Genomic DNA, 16,966 nt, shown 5'->3' on the forward strand with positions numbered 1-16,966 from the left:
TCAAGTAAATATTGATATATTCTCTGGTTGTATTTTTCTCTTTATCTTGTGTTCTACTTTGTGGCATATTATTCGAAATCTCAAGGTTTTGATAGTTTGTTTCAAAGTAATAGAAAGCATAGGAGAGACTTTCATCCTAAAAGAAAGATACTTCTTTTAACAAAGAGTCGGCAGCACCACAGTCAATCATTTCAAGAGCAGAAATTAACCCTATATCAGGCTTCAATGTGAAGTGAGATGACAAAGGAAATGACTTGAACAAAAAAATTGCTTTAAGAATTTTTTAATAATTTTTTCTTAGAAACAATCCACATGTACATACTTTAACATCTTGAACAAATGACTTAAATAGTTCAAGTATCGGCAGCTTCCTAAATATCAAGAAGACCAAAAGTGCATTATCACATAGAAACCAACATATTTCATTGGCTACAACAACAACAACAACAAGCCTTTATCCCACTACTTGGGGTCGACTACATGAATCATTTTTCTCCATTGTGTCATATTAAAAGTCAAATTCTCGTTTAAGTCTAATAAAGAAAGATCATTTCTACCTCTACCTTTTTTAACATAAGTCAAATCTAATACCTCTACTTTCCTACCCGGCTCATCGTAAGGCCGCCGTTTTATGTAATTTCTTCCACTGGAGCTATTCCAACCTTTTCACGCATATGCTCAGCTCTTATCCTATCTCTAAGGGTAAAACAACTCATCCACTTGAGCATCCTCATCTCTGCAACACTCAACTTAATATTAAGCTTCTCTTTTAATGTCCAACATTCGGCTAACTAACAAAAAATAAAAACAAGATAAATTAACAAAGGAAAAAAAAAACAAAGATGAACACTATATAGGTTTTGCTTAGGAGCGCTTTCTTATTATTTTTCAAAGTAGGTTTAAAAAAAAAAATTGTGCTAAAAAGCTACTTGAAAAAACAGGAAGAAACCACTCCCAAACGAAACCACAGCATAACACAAATGTAATGCTACATAAAACAAGAGTGACCAGCATGCTACATAAAACATGCCATTTTGCTGTCACTTAATGGATCTAAATGATAGGAGGGGAAGACAATGGATTCACCTATGAGGAACTTGAATTGCGAAGATGTTGGTGCTCTTTATCTAAGTTCTTACCAAACACAATGGTGATAACAGACCCATCATTCTCATCTGAAGGAGAAGGGAAAGAATTAATCCCAGCAGCAGCAACAGGAGAATGAGCAGGAACAGAAAAATTCTCCATCTTTGCAACATTCTGAACAAGATAACTTCTATGAGCCTTAAGAGCTTCCTCCATGAGCGTCTTCCTATAAAGCTTCTCTTCAGCATCTTTCAAGAACTTGAACTTTGGAGGAGGTGAGGACCTGATTCTTATGCTCAAATCATCATTTTTTGGGGGCTTGAAGAGGGGATTGAGTCCATGGTGACTGTAACAATCCGAAGGGGTTAAGGGTGGAGTGAAGAAAGGCGAAGATGAAAGAGGGGTTAGAAATGGAGTCACAGAAGGGAAAAGCAAATCACTCAAACTCCCTCCTCTTGAACCCTTCCTGCTCCTTCCATTCTCAGATTCCAAGTCTTCCTTCGTCTCCTCCTTAATGGTGAAAAGAAACCTTGGAGGACCAGAGAGGCTATGCAGCCTCATCAGCTCAACATCCAGACTTTCTCCTTCTGCCCCAAAAGGTCTCAGGAAATTCTTGCAGGAGCTGGAATGGAGATGAACATCATCAGATCCACTAGTGAAGTTCGCAGAACTGCATATTTCTTGAGGTTTGAGAGCAGCTGAACTCAAAGAAGATGCTTTTCTCCAGCATAAAAAGCAAAGAAGCTCTCTTGCTGGGCTTCTGTAGTTTTCTTCTCTCTCCCTATTCGCAGCCCTCTTCTTCCACCAGAACAAGTAGAAGAGCTCAGCAATTAAAGCCAGTATCAGGCAACCAGATAAAAGGCTGAGCCCAATCCCTAAACTGCTCAAAGCTGCCATCTTTTCCCAAAATCACAAAACCCTGAACCAAAACCCTTTCGAAGATCAAATCTTTCGCTCAAGTGTCATTCTTCCTGCCACACACAAAAGATTAACAATCTAGGGGAAAAAAAAAAACCCAAAAAAGCTTGACTAAAAATGTAACATTGCCTTAACATATCACTAGAAAATAATGGAAAAACACCAAAAGCAAAGAAGTGAGAACAGCGAAAGATCACCCCCACCAACCCCCTCTTTATATCTGAAAATTCCTCACTCGCTACGGCAGATTGAAAGCGAAATATTAAATATGGCCGTCATTTTCACCATAGAGAATCGCATTGCAACTTAAATCACTGAGATTCTGTAAGCAAGCTCGCCGGAGGTAACAGAAATATAGGCTGGAGAGCTGCTTCTAGCGAACATATTCTTCGTTGTCAAATTCAAATGGTTCTGATGGAGCTCTTCCAATGTTGATCACATGGGCGGCAGCTGGAAAATGCCGGATGCGCTCGCTAGCTTGAGACAAATGGCCTTTAAGGAAAAAAAAAGAGGTTATTTTTATATTGTTAATTAATCCATGATTCCAAATTAAAGTTGTTTAATAATCATATATAATATGATATTTTTATTTTAAATTTTACTGTATTATGATATAAAAATTTTACTCCCTTAAGAGTTTAAAGGTGGTTTAGTTGGATGAAAGAAAAAGAAAAGAATAAAATAATAAAATGTGATACAATATAAAAGAGATGCAAGGTATGAAATGTTTAAAATTATCTAGATGAGTAGAAAATAAAAGTAGTTAATTATTTTTTATTTGACTTGAAATAAATTAAATGTAATGTAAAATTCAATAATGGTGATGACCAATATCCAGTGACAATGACAGTGGCATATTAAAGAGATGGTGGTAGATGATGGCTGACAACCATGATGACGATGGTGATGGATATAATAGTGGTTGAAAGTGGTAGCTTGTAGTAACAAAGAAAAATAATTTATAATATATTTACAAATTAATCAAATTTAACGATTTCTAAATATATTAAAATTTAATGATGAATTTCAAATCCTTAAAATTTTTATTTTATATTTTCTTCATAGAAATTCACTGTGGTAGAGTGAAAAGACTTTACGTCTACACGAAAATTCATCGTACAAACAAATAATTGAAATGATAAAGAAACACCATAATTTTTATGTAGAAACCTCTAAGAAGAGAAAAATCACAGGGCCTTGCCTAATAGAAATGATTCCACAAACAGTTGAACATATTATAAAAGTCAATCGGCCGTCCCTTAACTCAAGGATATAAAGAATACAATATGTTAAAAAGTTTTCCAGACTTCATACCATGGTTTAAAATTGCGCAATATGAGGCTCGCCTTGAGGCCCACCTTTGCACAATTCCAATAAAAAACACCTCGATGCTTACGCCTCGAGTTTTTTTTTATGAGGCTTGCGCCTCAACTTGATTGAGGCCCGCCTCACCTCACCTCACTGCATGAGGCTTATGCCTCATGGTATATATATTAAAACTTACATAAATCTTGAAGTAAATGCCAAACATTGGACTCTATAGGAGAGGAGGAAGAGGAGAGAGCAATCCATCATAATGATGATTCAAATGAAGAACCCCTTGGTGATGTCAGTGCTGATGACTTATGAGTTCTTATGTGATATGTCATTGTTTTTTTTTTTTTTTTTGGAAATTTGAATTATAGGTTAATGAAAAGAATACTTGGATTTTGGAAAGATAGAATTTTGAGTTGAACTATATTTCATGTTGTCTTACTATTGGGATATTTTGATTTCACTTCATATCTTATGCTTTTTTATGTTTTATATTATTCACTCATTGGTATATAAAAAATTTATCATTTTATGTTTACGCAATCTTTTGATTTTGAGCCTTACGCCTCAAAACGCCTTGAGGCTTACGCCTCGCCTCACGAATGAAAAATGCCTCAATACCCGAATACGCAATTTTAAACATTGCTTCATACGAGTATTCTTGGTGTTAATTGAATAACAGAGAATATTCAAAACAAGGCTGGTGTTGGTTGGAGCCCAATGATAATTAGTAGGTAGGGTAGAAGTCTAGTGTGAGGGTCAATTATTGGAAAGAAATCTGGAAGTGGTCAACAAATAAGTGAAAATCCAACAATGATGGTGGTCGGGAAGAGATATGGCGGCGACCAACAAACAGGTGGAAATCCAACAATGGTCGGTGGACAGGAAGAGATATGGCATCTGCCGACGGTAAGAGACCTCACAATGTTTTCTCCTCCTTTCTTCTTCCCTTCATGTAAGGAATCATGACTTATTTATAATATTTTGGGAGTGACATAGTTAGTAAATATAGAGAAGATCAAAAACATGGTAGGAGTGTTCCATCGGGCAACTAGCATTAGCTCCCTTGATTATAGAGCATTTATCAAGCATTTAGGTGCCTTAGAGATGTCAGAATTGAGTGATCTTAGACTCGTTGGATTTGTCTCGTCAGGCCGCTTGATTTGACTATAAGCATGTCATATTTTGATATCATTTGGTCTTCCAATTAATGCTATGAAGTATTCAAGTAGGCTATGGTCCTTCGATTTAGCCTCATTTGGGAAAAAATGTAAGAAACCTTTCCAAATGAAGCCGCAATCAATGCAGTCATTTGTATTCATAAATGCATTTTTTATTTTTGTCATGTTTTGCTCATCGGTGCATTCATTTTATCATTATATCGGGGTTTTTTAAGTTGATTATTTCAAGAAAAAATTTTTATTAAGGCACAATAAAAATGAGTAAATTTTAAAATGAAGCATGAAAAATCAAAATTTGTAAAAGGAACATATTTGACATAAAATTTAAAAAAGAGCAAATACATAAAATATTTTGGTGTTAGAAAAATGCCAAATATTTTGACGTTTTCCTATAAAATGCCAAAACATTTAGCATTTTGTTAAAATTTAAAATTTAATGCCATCCAAATAGTTCTATACTTATGATTAGTTGGTGATGCTTCAGTTATTCAATTATGATGCTCATATTTGAGCTCTGATTGGGTTGAATTTGGTGCTGTTGGGTTCGTATTTTTAAGACCTTCAATTTGACTATAAGTTTGCTGAAATTGGGATTCATATGCGTTTCAATTTAATTTTTGAAGTTTCTAACTTGATTTTGCTTCGAGATTTGTGCTCGATCAAGAAAATTCTTTGATGATATATATCAGTTTTCCCTCTATTTTCTGACGTCGAAGCTCCAAAGTCTATGTTCTCATTTTCAATAGATGTAATCTTCTCCTCAAGGACCTGCTGATCTTTAACATGTTGATTGATTATTGCATGTCCATCCACCAACCCAATATGCAGACGGTCCATGATATGCTGATTTTGCAAAGAGGCTAAAGTTGCCATAATAGCCAATTCTGCCATGCACTTTGCTACCTACTCTTTCACATCTCCTTGATCTTGCCATTATATTTCTTTTTGTACCCTACTTGCATATACTTGACATTCATTTAAGGTCTTGGTTATTTCAATTTCAAGATCCATTTGTTGCACCAACTGAAATAATAAGAAAAAGTTCGTAATTAGGGCTGCAAACGAACCGAGCTAAGCCGAGTGTGAATGTTCATATTTGTGTTCATTTAATATAAAGTTTTTCAAGTTTGATACCTTTTTGTTTGAGCTTTATTGTTTGTGTTCATGTTTGATTCATTTAAATTAATGGGTGTTCATGTTCGGTTCGTGTTCAGTTCACATTCGTTTGTTTAATGCTTATCGAGCTTTAAACAAACAAATATGAGCTCTACTTTTAGATGTTCATGAACTTAACAAATGAACTTTATCGAGCTTTCTAACAAACGATTACATCGAGCATGTTCATGGACATATCTAACGAATTTTTTTAAACTATCAAACAAACACGTTCATGAACATATCTATGAAAAAATACATTTATGATAAAAGCAATTGTCTCTGGTGGATGCTCTTGCTCTTTCTCATTTTTCCCCAATGTAACTTTCTCCCATCTCTTCTAAAGTTATTATCCCAAATAGTAAATTTGAGGATCTTTGCTCAGTGGAGACCCAACCTTCCTTTGATAAAATCCCTCCCCTAAAGGTTATTATGCAACATTACGAGAAAGAAGCCAAAATAACTAATGGAAGTAATATTTAAAGCCAAAACTTACCGTCAATACGAGCTTCAGTGTTGTTGGGGGAGTTGTCGGGGAGAAGGATGAGCAGAGAAATGAGAAGATTCGTTAGAGTGCCTCAACAAGAAAATAGAAAAGAAAGAAAACCTAGTTCGGTGAAGCAGGAGTCGGGGTTTGCGGGGAGCAAGAGAGGCGAAGACGTTCCGAGTTTGACCTTCCGCCTTCGTTAGCCCGCGCGTTTGGGAAGAAAAATTAGGGCTCGCCGGCTCGGGAAGATAAAATAAGTGATAACGAGCCAATAACAAAGAAATAAATTATGAGTTTGCCGCTCATCCCGCCTCTTTTTTTACATTGCTATGATTCACATAAATCTAATAAAAATACTTAATTAACATAAAATATAATATTATTTACTTTAAATTTTATTATTTAATAATAATTATATCATTATATTATAATAAATATAAAATAATTATATTATTTATATTTAATAATTCTATAATCAAATATTAATTATTTTTATCGAGCTTATTCACGAGTTCAAAATCAAACACGAATCGAGCTTAATTTCGAGCTTGTTCACGAACTTCAAATGATGTTGTTCGTGAACATAAATGAGTTGAACACATTAGTGTTCAAGTTTATTTATTTAAGAATCGAGTATCTAAAATATTATTCAAGTTTATTTGTTTAGTTAATTAAAAGACACAAACGAGCTTTAATTGAACCGAACAACGAGTAGCTCATCGAACGTTTGGTTTGCTTGCAGCCCTATTTGTAATGGACATATCCTTATGAGAATGAGAACTCACAAACTCCTCACCCCATTGATGACCAACACATTAATATTTCAAAACATGTTTTGAAATGTGTGACTTGGATGGAGAGACATGGTGACCTTTGTCAGTGTCTGTCAAAATCTCCTCCACTCTTTTCTTCTTGAATGCATGTAGATCACTCTCATTCTCTGATCGTTTAGGAGGAGCTTTTGAATGTTGAAAATTTGCTTCTGGGACTTTAGCCGACTTCTTTAACATATGAGCATGTGATATTCCTGCCTGAGTAGATAGTCCAATCTTGAACAAATATTCTTCATAAACATATCTACTCAATTATCATACATCAAAGTGGAGGGTGTCAACATCAGGAAGATTGAATATCTTCAATAAATCATTTGCTCCAACAGGTAGGGGAATGGATAAATCTTTTAGTTTTTCTCAAATTTTCAGGAGATTTCAATCATTCTGCAAAAAAAAAAAAAACAAATTTAGCTCTTTGATGTGTCTCGAGTGTGGATCTCCATCCACATGGATTTGAAAGAGATATGACACTACGTATCACAAATAAGTCTACCCATTCAAGAAAGACACTCTGGAGACAACACAGCTATACGATATTTGAAAAATACGATCAATCCATTTATGATTGACACAGCTCTATAAGAAAGTTGGGGCAAACTATCAATGAACTTTGGAGGTGATAGAAATCATAGCACTGCTCTCAAATTGAACTCATACACTATAAAAAATCATGGAGGAGAGGAACAAGCACGAGCAAATTTTCAGGCACTTTCATCACAATATTGTAGGGGAAGTAGAACTTTTTTCCTAAAAACGATCAAGGAATCTCTTGTTATGGAAGACATGACATCATCAGCGTTGGCCACTTTCTGAGTCTTCTTCATACCGTCTAAATGGACAATTGGGTGATATCCTTTGGCTGGGGGGACTTTGGTGGAGGTATAGTCACCCATTTGAACTTTTATACTAAAGAGGAGCATTGAATTTGAGTAGGGGATGCCACCTATCAAAAATAGTGAAATGCCTCTAGAGTAAGAAGAAAAATGGGAGAGAGTGAAAAGTTTTAACTTCTATACAAGAGAGGGACACAAAATTTGAGTAGGGAAAGTCACCTGTCAAAAATGATGGAATGCCTGAAATTTAAAAAAGTTAGAAGAGAAGGAAGAAAGAGAAGATGTGCATTTTTCCTCCAACCTCAAGGGGGTATTTATATGATGAAAACGGGGAGAATTTATTTGAAATGGAGGGGGATTTAAAAATAAGAGGGAAAGATGTTTCTAGAAGATTTTGAAATTTTTTGGGCCCAATTATGACAATTTTCGGAATTAAAAAAATTTATTGACGGCGGTTATAGTACTGCTGCCCGCAGTTAAGAAAAAAAGGTTGTGGGGCCCATAAAAAAGTTTAATATCAGCTTCTTAACAGGCTGCGCTGTACTGCACGCCCCAAGGGGCACGATGTTTTTTCGCTAGCGGCTCCGGCTGCAGTTGTCTGGTTCGGCCGCCAAGACGTATATGGGCCCAAATTTTTGGCTAGGGCAGTCTAAATCAGACATTTTTTGGGTCCTTGGAACCGTTTTTAAATGTTCAGCATTCAATTTGGACACTTTCGGAACTCAACAGAGCTTCTATAATCAAATTTGAGCATATTTATATTTTTGGAACATAATTTACTGACACTTTTACGATTCAATCAATTTGAAATATTGTGACATATATTTTCAGACTTTTGGAGCTCGGCGTCAGAAAATAGGGAGACAACCGATATATCAGTCATTATTATCATGAATTACAAATATACAAAAATATATCATTTATAATAGTAGAATAAAAAAAATGCAAATATATGTAGCATTCAAATGTTTAATTCAAGTCATTTATATTGTACTCACTTAGCACTATGTTAGTCACCAAGCCACACACTATGACAAGCACCATGTTATATTATAAATGAGTTAAATCATTGATGCTAGAGAATTAGATGGGTAAATAATACGCCAAGTACTAGGGGTTTAAGTGAACTGAGTCGGCTCGTGAGCCAGCTCAAATTCAACTCATTAACAAGTTCACGAGTCGAGCTTATGAAACCACAAATTTGAACTTAAGCATACAATCGAGCTCATATATTATAAGAACTCGAGCTCATGCCCAGTTAGACCCGACTAGTAAGTTTGTCGAGCCACTAGATCAAATTAAAATAAATTTAATATCTAATTTTAAAATAATATAATATAATATATATTAAATAATTTTAATTACAAGTCAAGCTCGAGCTTTCTTAATGAGATTGAGTAAACTAGCCTAGCTCGAGTAATTGAGCCAAACTTGAGCCTAATAAATTTCAAACAGCTAAAATCAAACTCAGCAAGAGTTAAATAAGTTTAACTTGATTAGGTAGATACCCAGACTCGTTTATATCACTACCAACCATTTATAAAAATAGCAAAATAACTACTTTTTTACATGTTTATTTTTGGAAGAAATTAATATTGAGAATTTTATCATTTGATTGTTTATTATTATTCACTAATGTCAGTTCAATAAACATGTGAAAATGATACATTAATCTAAGTCATTAAAATATATTTAATTAATAATCAATCTAAAATCATATTATAATAAATTTTAATCAAACATGTCATGAAATTTAAAATTTTACAACCTTAAAAAATAATTATATATTCATAATATTAATATACATTCAATTTAATTAAAGTAACCCTAAATTCTACCTAATTAATTCCTTGGCTAATAGCCTTATCAACAAACCACGCTTCCTTCCTGCATCTGGAATCTTCGGAAGAAATTTGACCGTCCGTTTTTTATCAAACAGCTGTCATCAGCCAGAAGCTTCGAGAAACGGCGATCTCAGAGCTATAAGATCCCACCACCACCCAATCTATCTTTGAAAATTAGGGTTTTACTCGTTGCCGTCTATTCTTTTTAGTTCAGACACGATCTTTGAAACTTTTTAGTTCTAGTCTTTCCGCAATCCATACTCCGTGTTCCAGATGGCAGGAAAGGGCGAGGGTCCGGCGATCGGGATCGATCTTGGGACGACGTACTCTTGCGTGGGTGTATGGCAGCACGATCGCGTCGAGATCATCGCAAACGATCAGGGGAACCGCACAACGCCATCCTACGTAGCCTTCACAGATACGGAGCGTCTCATCGGCGACGCCGCAAAGAATCAAGTCGCCATGAATCCTATCAACACTGTATTCGGTGAGTCGTCTTCTCTATTGGATAAAACTTCTTATGATTATTAGGTTAGCATGCAAAATTTATCTTTTTAGGGTATCTCTATGATATAACGGATGGATGGATTTCGCTGGTGCGGATAGCTGACAAGGAGGCGGCCTGTACGCAGGCTTTCTGCACCTATACGCACTTTTTTAGCTGGATCTACTAATCTCTCTTCTTGTGCGTTATGTTTTGTAATTGAGCGCCACTGCGGTGGTCATGAATTTGATAATTAGATCTAATTTTGCTATGTCGGCATTTTTAATGTTGGATGTTTATAATTTGATTAGATTATATGCCATGGATCTTTGCCTCTACGATTTGCGTTTTTTTTTTTTACTTTTTTTTATTTTCACAATTGAAATTCTTATTGACTGATACTGTTGTCTTTCTTATTTGGGCTTTTGAGCCAAATAAGGCAAACTCAAACACGCATCATGTACGCGAGCTCTGTTTTCTTTCTCATATATATGCGAAAGAGCTTCTAATATGGCTTAATCATTATTGACGTGTTCCTATTTTCCTTCAGAAACTCTACTTAATTTTCCTTTATTTGTATCACCCACACATACGTAAGTCTTCCCCAAAATCCTTATTCACGTCTCTGAACACCATTTTATGCTAATATTTTCTGATTACTACTGTGCAATGTTTAGTTTTTGATATCAAGTTGTTAGCGTTGTATGCATTTGTGGCTTGTGATCCATCAGTGGTTTTTGTAACTTTTGTTTCAAATTTTCATTTTTATCAATATTACTGAATCTTTTTGGTTTGCCATGATATTTTGGTAGATGCTAAACGCTTGATTGGAAGGAGATTCAGTGATTCTCCTGTTCAAAGTGATATGAAGATGTGGCCATTCAAGGTTGTTGCTGGACCTGGAGATAAGCCTATGATTGTTGTTCAGTACAAGGGTGAGGAGAAGCAGTTTGCTGCTGAGGAGATTTCCTCAATGGTTTTAATTAAGATGAAGGAGATTGCTGAAGCCTACCTTGGAGCGACAATCAAGAATGCAGTTGTTACTGTTCCTGCCTACTTCAATGATTCACAGCGCCAAGCTACCAAGGATGCTGGTGTTATTGCTGGCCTTAATGTCATGCGCATTATCAATGAGCCTACTGCTGCAGCCATAGCCTATGGTCTTGATAAGAAGTCTTCTAGTGTAGGTGAGAAGAATGTTCTAATTTTTGACCTTGGTGGTGGAACCTTCGACGTATCTCTGCTGACCATTGAAGAGGGCATCTTTGAGGTCAAGGCTACAGCTGGTGATACTCATCTTGGAGGTGAAGATTTTGATAACAGGTTGGTCAACCACTTTGTTCAAGAGTTCAAGAGGAAGAACAAAAAGGATATTAGTGGAAATCCCAGGGCTCTTAGGCGGTTGAGAACTGCCTGTGAGAGAGCGAAGAGAACTTTATCGTCTACTGCACAGACCACCATCGAAATCGATTCTCTCTTTGAGGGCATTGATTTCTATTCAACAATTACTCGTGCTAGGTTTGAGGAGCTTAACATGGATCTATTCAGAAAATGCATGGAACCTGTCGAGAAGTGCCTCCGAGATGCTAAGATGGACAAGAGCACTATACATGATGTAGTTCTTGTTGGTGGATCTACTCGTATACCTAGAGTTCAACAATTGCTGCAAGATTTCTTCAATGGAAAGGAGCTTTGCAAGAGCATAAATCCAGATGAGGCTGTCGCTTATGGTGCCGCGGTCCAAGCAGCTATTTTGAGTGGGGAGGGCAATGAGAAGGTGCAGGATCTTTTGCTGCTCGACGTCACCCCGCTATCTCTAGGCTTGGAGACAGCCGGCGGCGTCATGACTGTTCTGATTCCTAGGAACACAACTATTCCTACAAAGAAGGAGCAAGTCTTCTCCACCTACTCTGACAATCAGCCAGGTGTGTTGATCCAGGTTTATGAAGGAGAGAGAACACGAACAAAAGATAACAACTTGCTAGGCAAATTTGAGCTCTCTGGCATTCCTCCAGCTCCAAGAGGCGTCCCTCAGATTACCGTTTGCTTTGATATTGATGCCAATGGCATCCTGAATGTCTCTGCTGAGGATAAAACAACCGGGCAGAAGAACAAAATTACCATTACGAACGACAAGGGAAGGCTGAGCAAGGAGGAAATAGAGAAGATGGTCCATGAAGCTGAAAAATACAAGTCTGAAGATGAGGAACATAAGAAGAAGGTCGAGTCCAAGAACACATTGGAGAACTACGCCTACAACATGAGGAACACCATAAGGGATGATAAGATTTCCTCCAAATTGGGTGCTGCTGAGAAGAAGAAGATTGAGGATGCTATTGATCAGGCCATCCAATGGCTGGATAATAACCAGCTTGCTGAGGCTGATGAGTTCGATGACAAGATGAGGGAATTGGAGGGGATCTGCAATCCTATAATTGCCAAGATGTATCAGGGAGGTGAGGGTATGCCGGCTGGTATGGACGAAGATGGTCCTGCTCCAGGTGGTGGTGGCGCTGGTCCCAAGATTGAGGAGGTTGATTAAAGGGGTCTTCTTATGAGCAGTTGGAGTTCTACGGATGTTTTATTTGCTGGTTATGAAGTTTTGTCAAACGTTTATTTTGAGTTAATGAGCCCGGTTTATGTCAAAGGGCTCTTCATTTCTACTATGGTTTTGTAACTATTACAGTTTTTCTGCGCCTTCTGTATGGCTGAAGGTTCTCTCGCATTTTATCTTTCATGTTTGCCCGCCATGAGTTATTCTCTTTTTTTACCTCGTTCTAAGCTTGGTTTTTTTATGGAATTTTGTGTTATTTTTTTTTTTATTTTGTTTGCTATTGTTAGTTTATGTTAAAGAGCAAAAGTGCAAGTTTGGTTCATATCAAAGCAATCTAGGTAACTCAATAAATTTTAATTGATCAAAATTGGTTAGTTGTTGTCAAATGTTTGCTTTTAATATGGGTTTTGTATGCTCGTACTGTATTATGTGCATTTTTATTTTGGGCCTCATTGATTCTGTGTGGTTGGAGTACAAGTAGAATGCATCACGTCAGCATTAATGAGTCGAAGCGGTATGTGGTTTTGCTCAATATCGAGCTGGGTATGAACACGGGGTGATGTTCGTTGTGCATTCTGACTAATTTTTGCGCAGCATTTGTTGTTTTGCATCCGTATATTATAATTTCTCCTAGTGAAGGCTTTAGGCATGGTACCCTCTTAAGGCAAAAATTCTCCTATCCTTAAGCTTCTGTCAATGAAATCTCACTCATCTTAATACAACTCATGTTGTTGCTTACGACTATCTTCATCATCATGATCTTCTTCATTTAGCCCCTCTTTCCTCTCCCGTCTTTGGCTTTGATGACTTCTATTGGCTATTCTATCCTTTGGATTCTGTTCTCTGGTGGGTTATTCTTTAGGTATGATTATCATTTTATTTGGAGTTGTCTTGAAGGTTGTGAAAAGGGGCTTGGGCTTTAAGAGGTAATCTTCAACTTCTCTCCTATTATTGGCTTTTTCCTTTTGGGTTGCTAACTTAGATATCGATGAGATGGTTATGGTTTTGTTTTGGCATATCGTCATCATACAAAAATCATCACATTCTTTTCTTTTAAAAGATGTTTTCTTGATTTCCATTTGGATCAAAATAATGGAACTAAATAATTAGATATCTTTACAATATTATGGATCAATACCAAACATATAAGCATCAGTCTGATATAAATTTGTCCACTGATGTTCCTTTAAGCTGCAATTTTCTTGTCTTCCTTCAGCTTCTTTTATCTGTTTGTGAATCAGCTCTTCATGCTCAACGGTCACAGCCTTCTTGTTTTAGACCAATATTCATGACTCAGAGAACTCAAGTCATTGTCATCATTTACTAAGATCATCTTGAACCGAACTCCATATCACTGTATGATATTCGCCATTTGCTCCATTTGAACTTCAAATCGCACATCAAATTTCGGTAGGTGAATAGTGCGATGTCAATATTGATTTCGAATTTTTCATCTACGCCAAAAAATTTTTCTACAGGATTTGCCGAAGAAGCACACGAAAGAGGAGAAAAGCGCGCAAAATATGGTTACCTTCGCGGGAAACACGCAAAAGAAGGACTGACGTTCAATTTGAGAAGAATAATTGCATTTTTTAGAGTGGAAAATGGGTTTTTTGGTTGGAGATGCCCTAAGAACTTAAATACTAGCCACCAATAAAGTATGAAATAAATACCAAAACTACCTTGTATTATTTTTTAATACTAGCCACCAATAAAGTATGAAATAAATACCAAAACTACCTTGTATTATTTTGGTTGGTGGTTATAATAATTTTAAAAAAATAAAGCCGACTATAGGCCATATTCGTTGAGGACATTGTTTTGATTTGTTGCAAATTCCTACTTTGAACTGCAGTAGTTACTAAATAACACAAATAGTTCTTCTGTCCTCAGTACTCTGGTTGTTGTTTATTGTTTAATGATCCGCCTGCAGACCGAGCAAGTAATTTAAGCCAAAAATTCGAAGTTTGAATACATATAATTTGATCATTTCAATTAATCTTTAGCAGCAGATTCTAACGTTGCGGTTTAAGTTGATTCCTAATTTTTCCTCTTGGTTGGTCAGCTACGCATATGGAATATGATTGAACCTTGCTTTAATTAATCCTTATCTTCTTGAACTTGAAGATAGGGGTCTCAATATTTAACACAACACGAAAATCTAACTCGGACCCAACCTGAAAATTTTGGATTAGACCCGACTCGATTTTAAAAGAAGTTAGGTTCGGGTTCTCAGATTCAACCCGTTTGAAAAAATTGGTAGGATTCAAGTTGACCCAAACCTGAAATCAACCAGCTTTTGACCCATTTGGAAAATATGTGTCCGTCCTGTCCGTGATTCGTCCTATCAAGAACTCGAGTGTCGTGCTACTGTGACGCTGTCACATCCATGATTCGTCGTCTGCGAGATCTGCCATCCATTCGCGAGATACGCCATCCTTAAACCCACCTTTTGACGTCTGTCCGCGAGATCCGCCATCCGAGAGCCTGCCTGTTGTGTCGATGCGAGCTTACTATCCTGCTTGTTGCCGTCGACACAAGTCCTCTAACACAAGCCCCACCGTCCCGCCTGCTGCCGTCGATGCGAGCCCCGCCGTCTCACCTCCTACTGTCGTTGCAAGCCAGGGTTTACAAAACCATGTCGGATCAGGTCAACCCGATAACTTGCCAGGTCAGGTCGAGGTTCATATTTTGGACCTATTTGCAAAACCGGGTCGGGTTCCGGTCAACCTATTTGAACCCGGGTCAAATCCTATTAAAAATCAGATTTTGACACCACTACTTGAAGAAGCTAATCATGTAAGCAAGCTTAGAAAACCCAACTCTCTATATTGTTAGATTCAAATTCATTCACAGATAACACCCCTTTATTAGCAGGTTATTTGTGGGTTAGAGCTAGAAAACTGAGTGAGAAATTAGTGAGTTTAGAGAGCGTAGAAAAAGCTACAGTGTCTTAGTAAATATTCCAAATTAATGAATCAACATGTTTGATCTTGGTCATGTCCATGCATCAATCTACTACAGTTCCATTTAGCTAATATGCAAGTTCACGAGTGAGTGTTTTAAGTAGTTATTAGACGGATAATATGAGATAGCAGTTAGGAGGATCTAAGCAATTGGGGGAGGGGGCGCAATTAGGTTTCGTTGATACGGTTTTCTGGTTGCTTCTTAAAGTAGTTTTTTTTTTTTATAAAAATTAAAATTTTTGTACTAAAAACTTGCTTTAAGAAGCAACAAAAAAACCGTCTCAAACGAAGCTTAGGCTAATTACTAGCATTGTTAGTGTTATCTTTTAGAATTAGAGACATTCAATACTAGGCTTAGATTCTCATGATCTCCATAATCAAAATATTTTGATTATAAAATATTCATGACATATTTCAAAGCTGAAATAGCTGTTTTGAAATGAGTATGAGTGGAATTTTAATTATCTACATATTACATTCATCTCATAAATTTTTTTGTTAATAGCATTAATAATCTAATTTTACTTTGTTAAAGACTCTGTGATGCGGACATCCAACCGTCCATGCCAATCCGAGGAGGAGCTGAAGATCGACGACCGAGATCACTTTGTGTTATTTTCATTTATTAAGTGTATTTTAATTTAGTTTCTCAATTTCCCTTTTTACCCTCTTGTCTTATGTAAGCCCAAGGGGCAAATGTGTCTTTTAATTTCTCTTGAGGCCTATATATAGAGGCTCATTCTCTTGTATTAGGATGATGATTATGATGAATGAAAATTTCTACTTTTGATCTCTTTGTGAGTTCATATTTTCTTGATCTCTTGGTGAGTTCAACTCTCCTAGATCTCTGTGTGAGTTCTATGGAAAGCCCAAAGTGAGGGCAAAAGCAATACCCGTCAATCTTTGGAAGAGTCCGAGGTTCGCGGTTCTTACGATCTCTTTGTGAGTTCGTTAGTTATCTCTGTCTTTCTTTGTTTTTGTTTTTGTTCCCTCTTTTGTTCCTAGCCATCGTCTTTCTTCCTCCTCCCTCTCAACCCCTCGGCCAAACCTCCATACCGAGCCCTCATACCGCCCGTCCAATCTTTAGCCGCCGGCCACCATCCACCACCTTCTCCCCATTGAAATCCTTGTCTAATTTGGGTAATTTAATCTTTGGACAGATTTTCGAAATTCAAATCCAACGAATTTGAATTTGAAATCTTTCCTAATTTGTCGTTACATTTTTGGAAAGTTCTTAAATCAATTCTTTTGAATTTCAAATTCAATTGGATTTATTTAATTACTTTCCTAATCCTAAATTTACACCGAGTC

The 16,966-nt window shown here is 36.6% G+C and overlaps 2 protein-coding genes across 2 annotated transcripts; one reads left to right on the forward strand and one right to left on the reverse strand.

Moving 5' to 3' along the window:
- Positions 1–843: 843 nt before the first annotated feature.
- Positions 844–2,167, reverse strand: LOC110108442. Its single transcript, XM_028699232.1, has one exon. It carries the CDS (start codon positions 1,981–1,983, stop codon positions 1,087–1,089), a length of 897 nt encoding a protein of 298 aa, XP_028555065.1. The 5' UTR covers positions 1,984–2,167; the 3' UTR covers positions 844–1,086.
- Positions 2,168–9,808: 7,641 nt separating this feature from the next.
- On the forward strand, positions 9,809–12,930 carry LOC110108419 (heat shock cognate 70 kDa protein 2). The gene is made up of 2 exons (XM_020839049.2): positions 9,809–10,138; positions 10,948–12,930. Exons 1-2 carry the CDS (start codon positions 9,925–9,927, stop codon positions 12,675–12,677), a joined length of 1,944 nt encoding a protein of 647 aa, XP_020694708.1. The 5' UTR covers positions 9,809–9,924; the 3' UTR covers positions 12,678–12,930.
- The last annotated feature ends 4,036 nt before the right edge of the window (positions 12,931–16,966 follow it).

This window comes from Dendrobium catenatum, unplaced genomic scaffold (assembly GCF_001605985.2).
Source record: "Dendrobium catenatum unplaced genomic scaffold, ASM160598v2 fragScaff_scaffold_1221, whole genome shotgun sequence".
In the NCBI taxonomy this organism is placed as follows: Eukaryota; Viridiplantae; Streptophyta; class Magnoliopsida; order Asparagales; family Orchidaceae; genus Dendrobium; species Dendrobium catenatum.

What these genes read in the sequence shown, in the direction of transcription:
- LOC110108442 (XM_028699232.1), bottom strand. Translation starts at nt 1,983, where the DNA reads ATGGCAGCTTTGAGCAGTTTAGGGATTGGGCTCAGCCTTTTATCTGGT.
- LOC110108419 (XM_020839049.2), top strand. Translation starts at nt 9,925, where the DNA reads ATGGCAGGAAAGGGCGAGGGTCCGGCGATCGGGATCGATCTTGGGACG. An exon ending in TCCTATCAACACTGTATTCG is followed by an intron (nt 10,139 to 10,947) that starts GTGAGTCGTCTT and finishes ATATTTTGGTAG; the next exon opens with ATGCTAAACGCTTGATTGGA.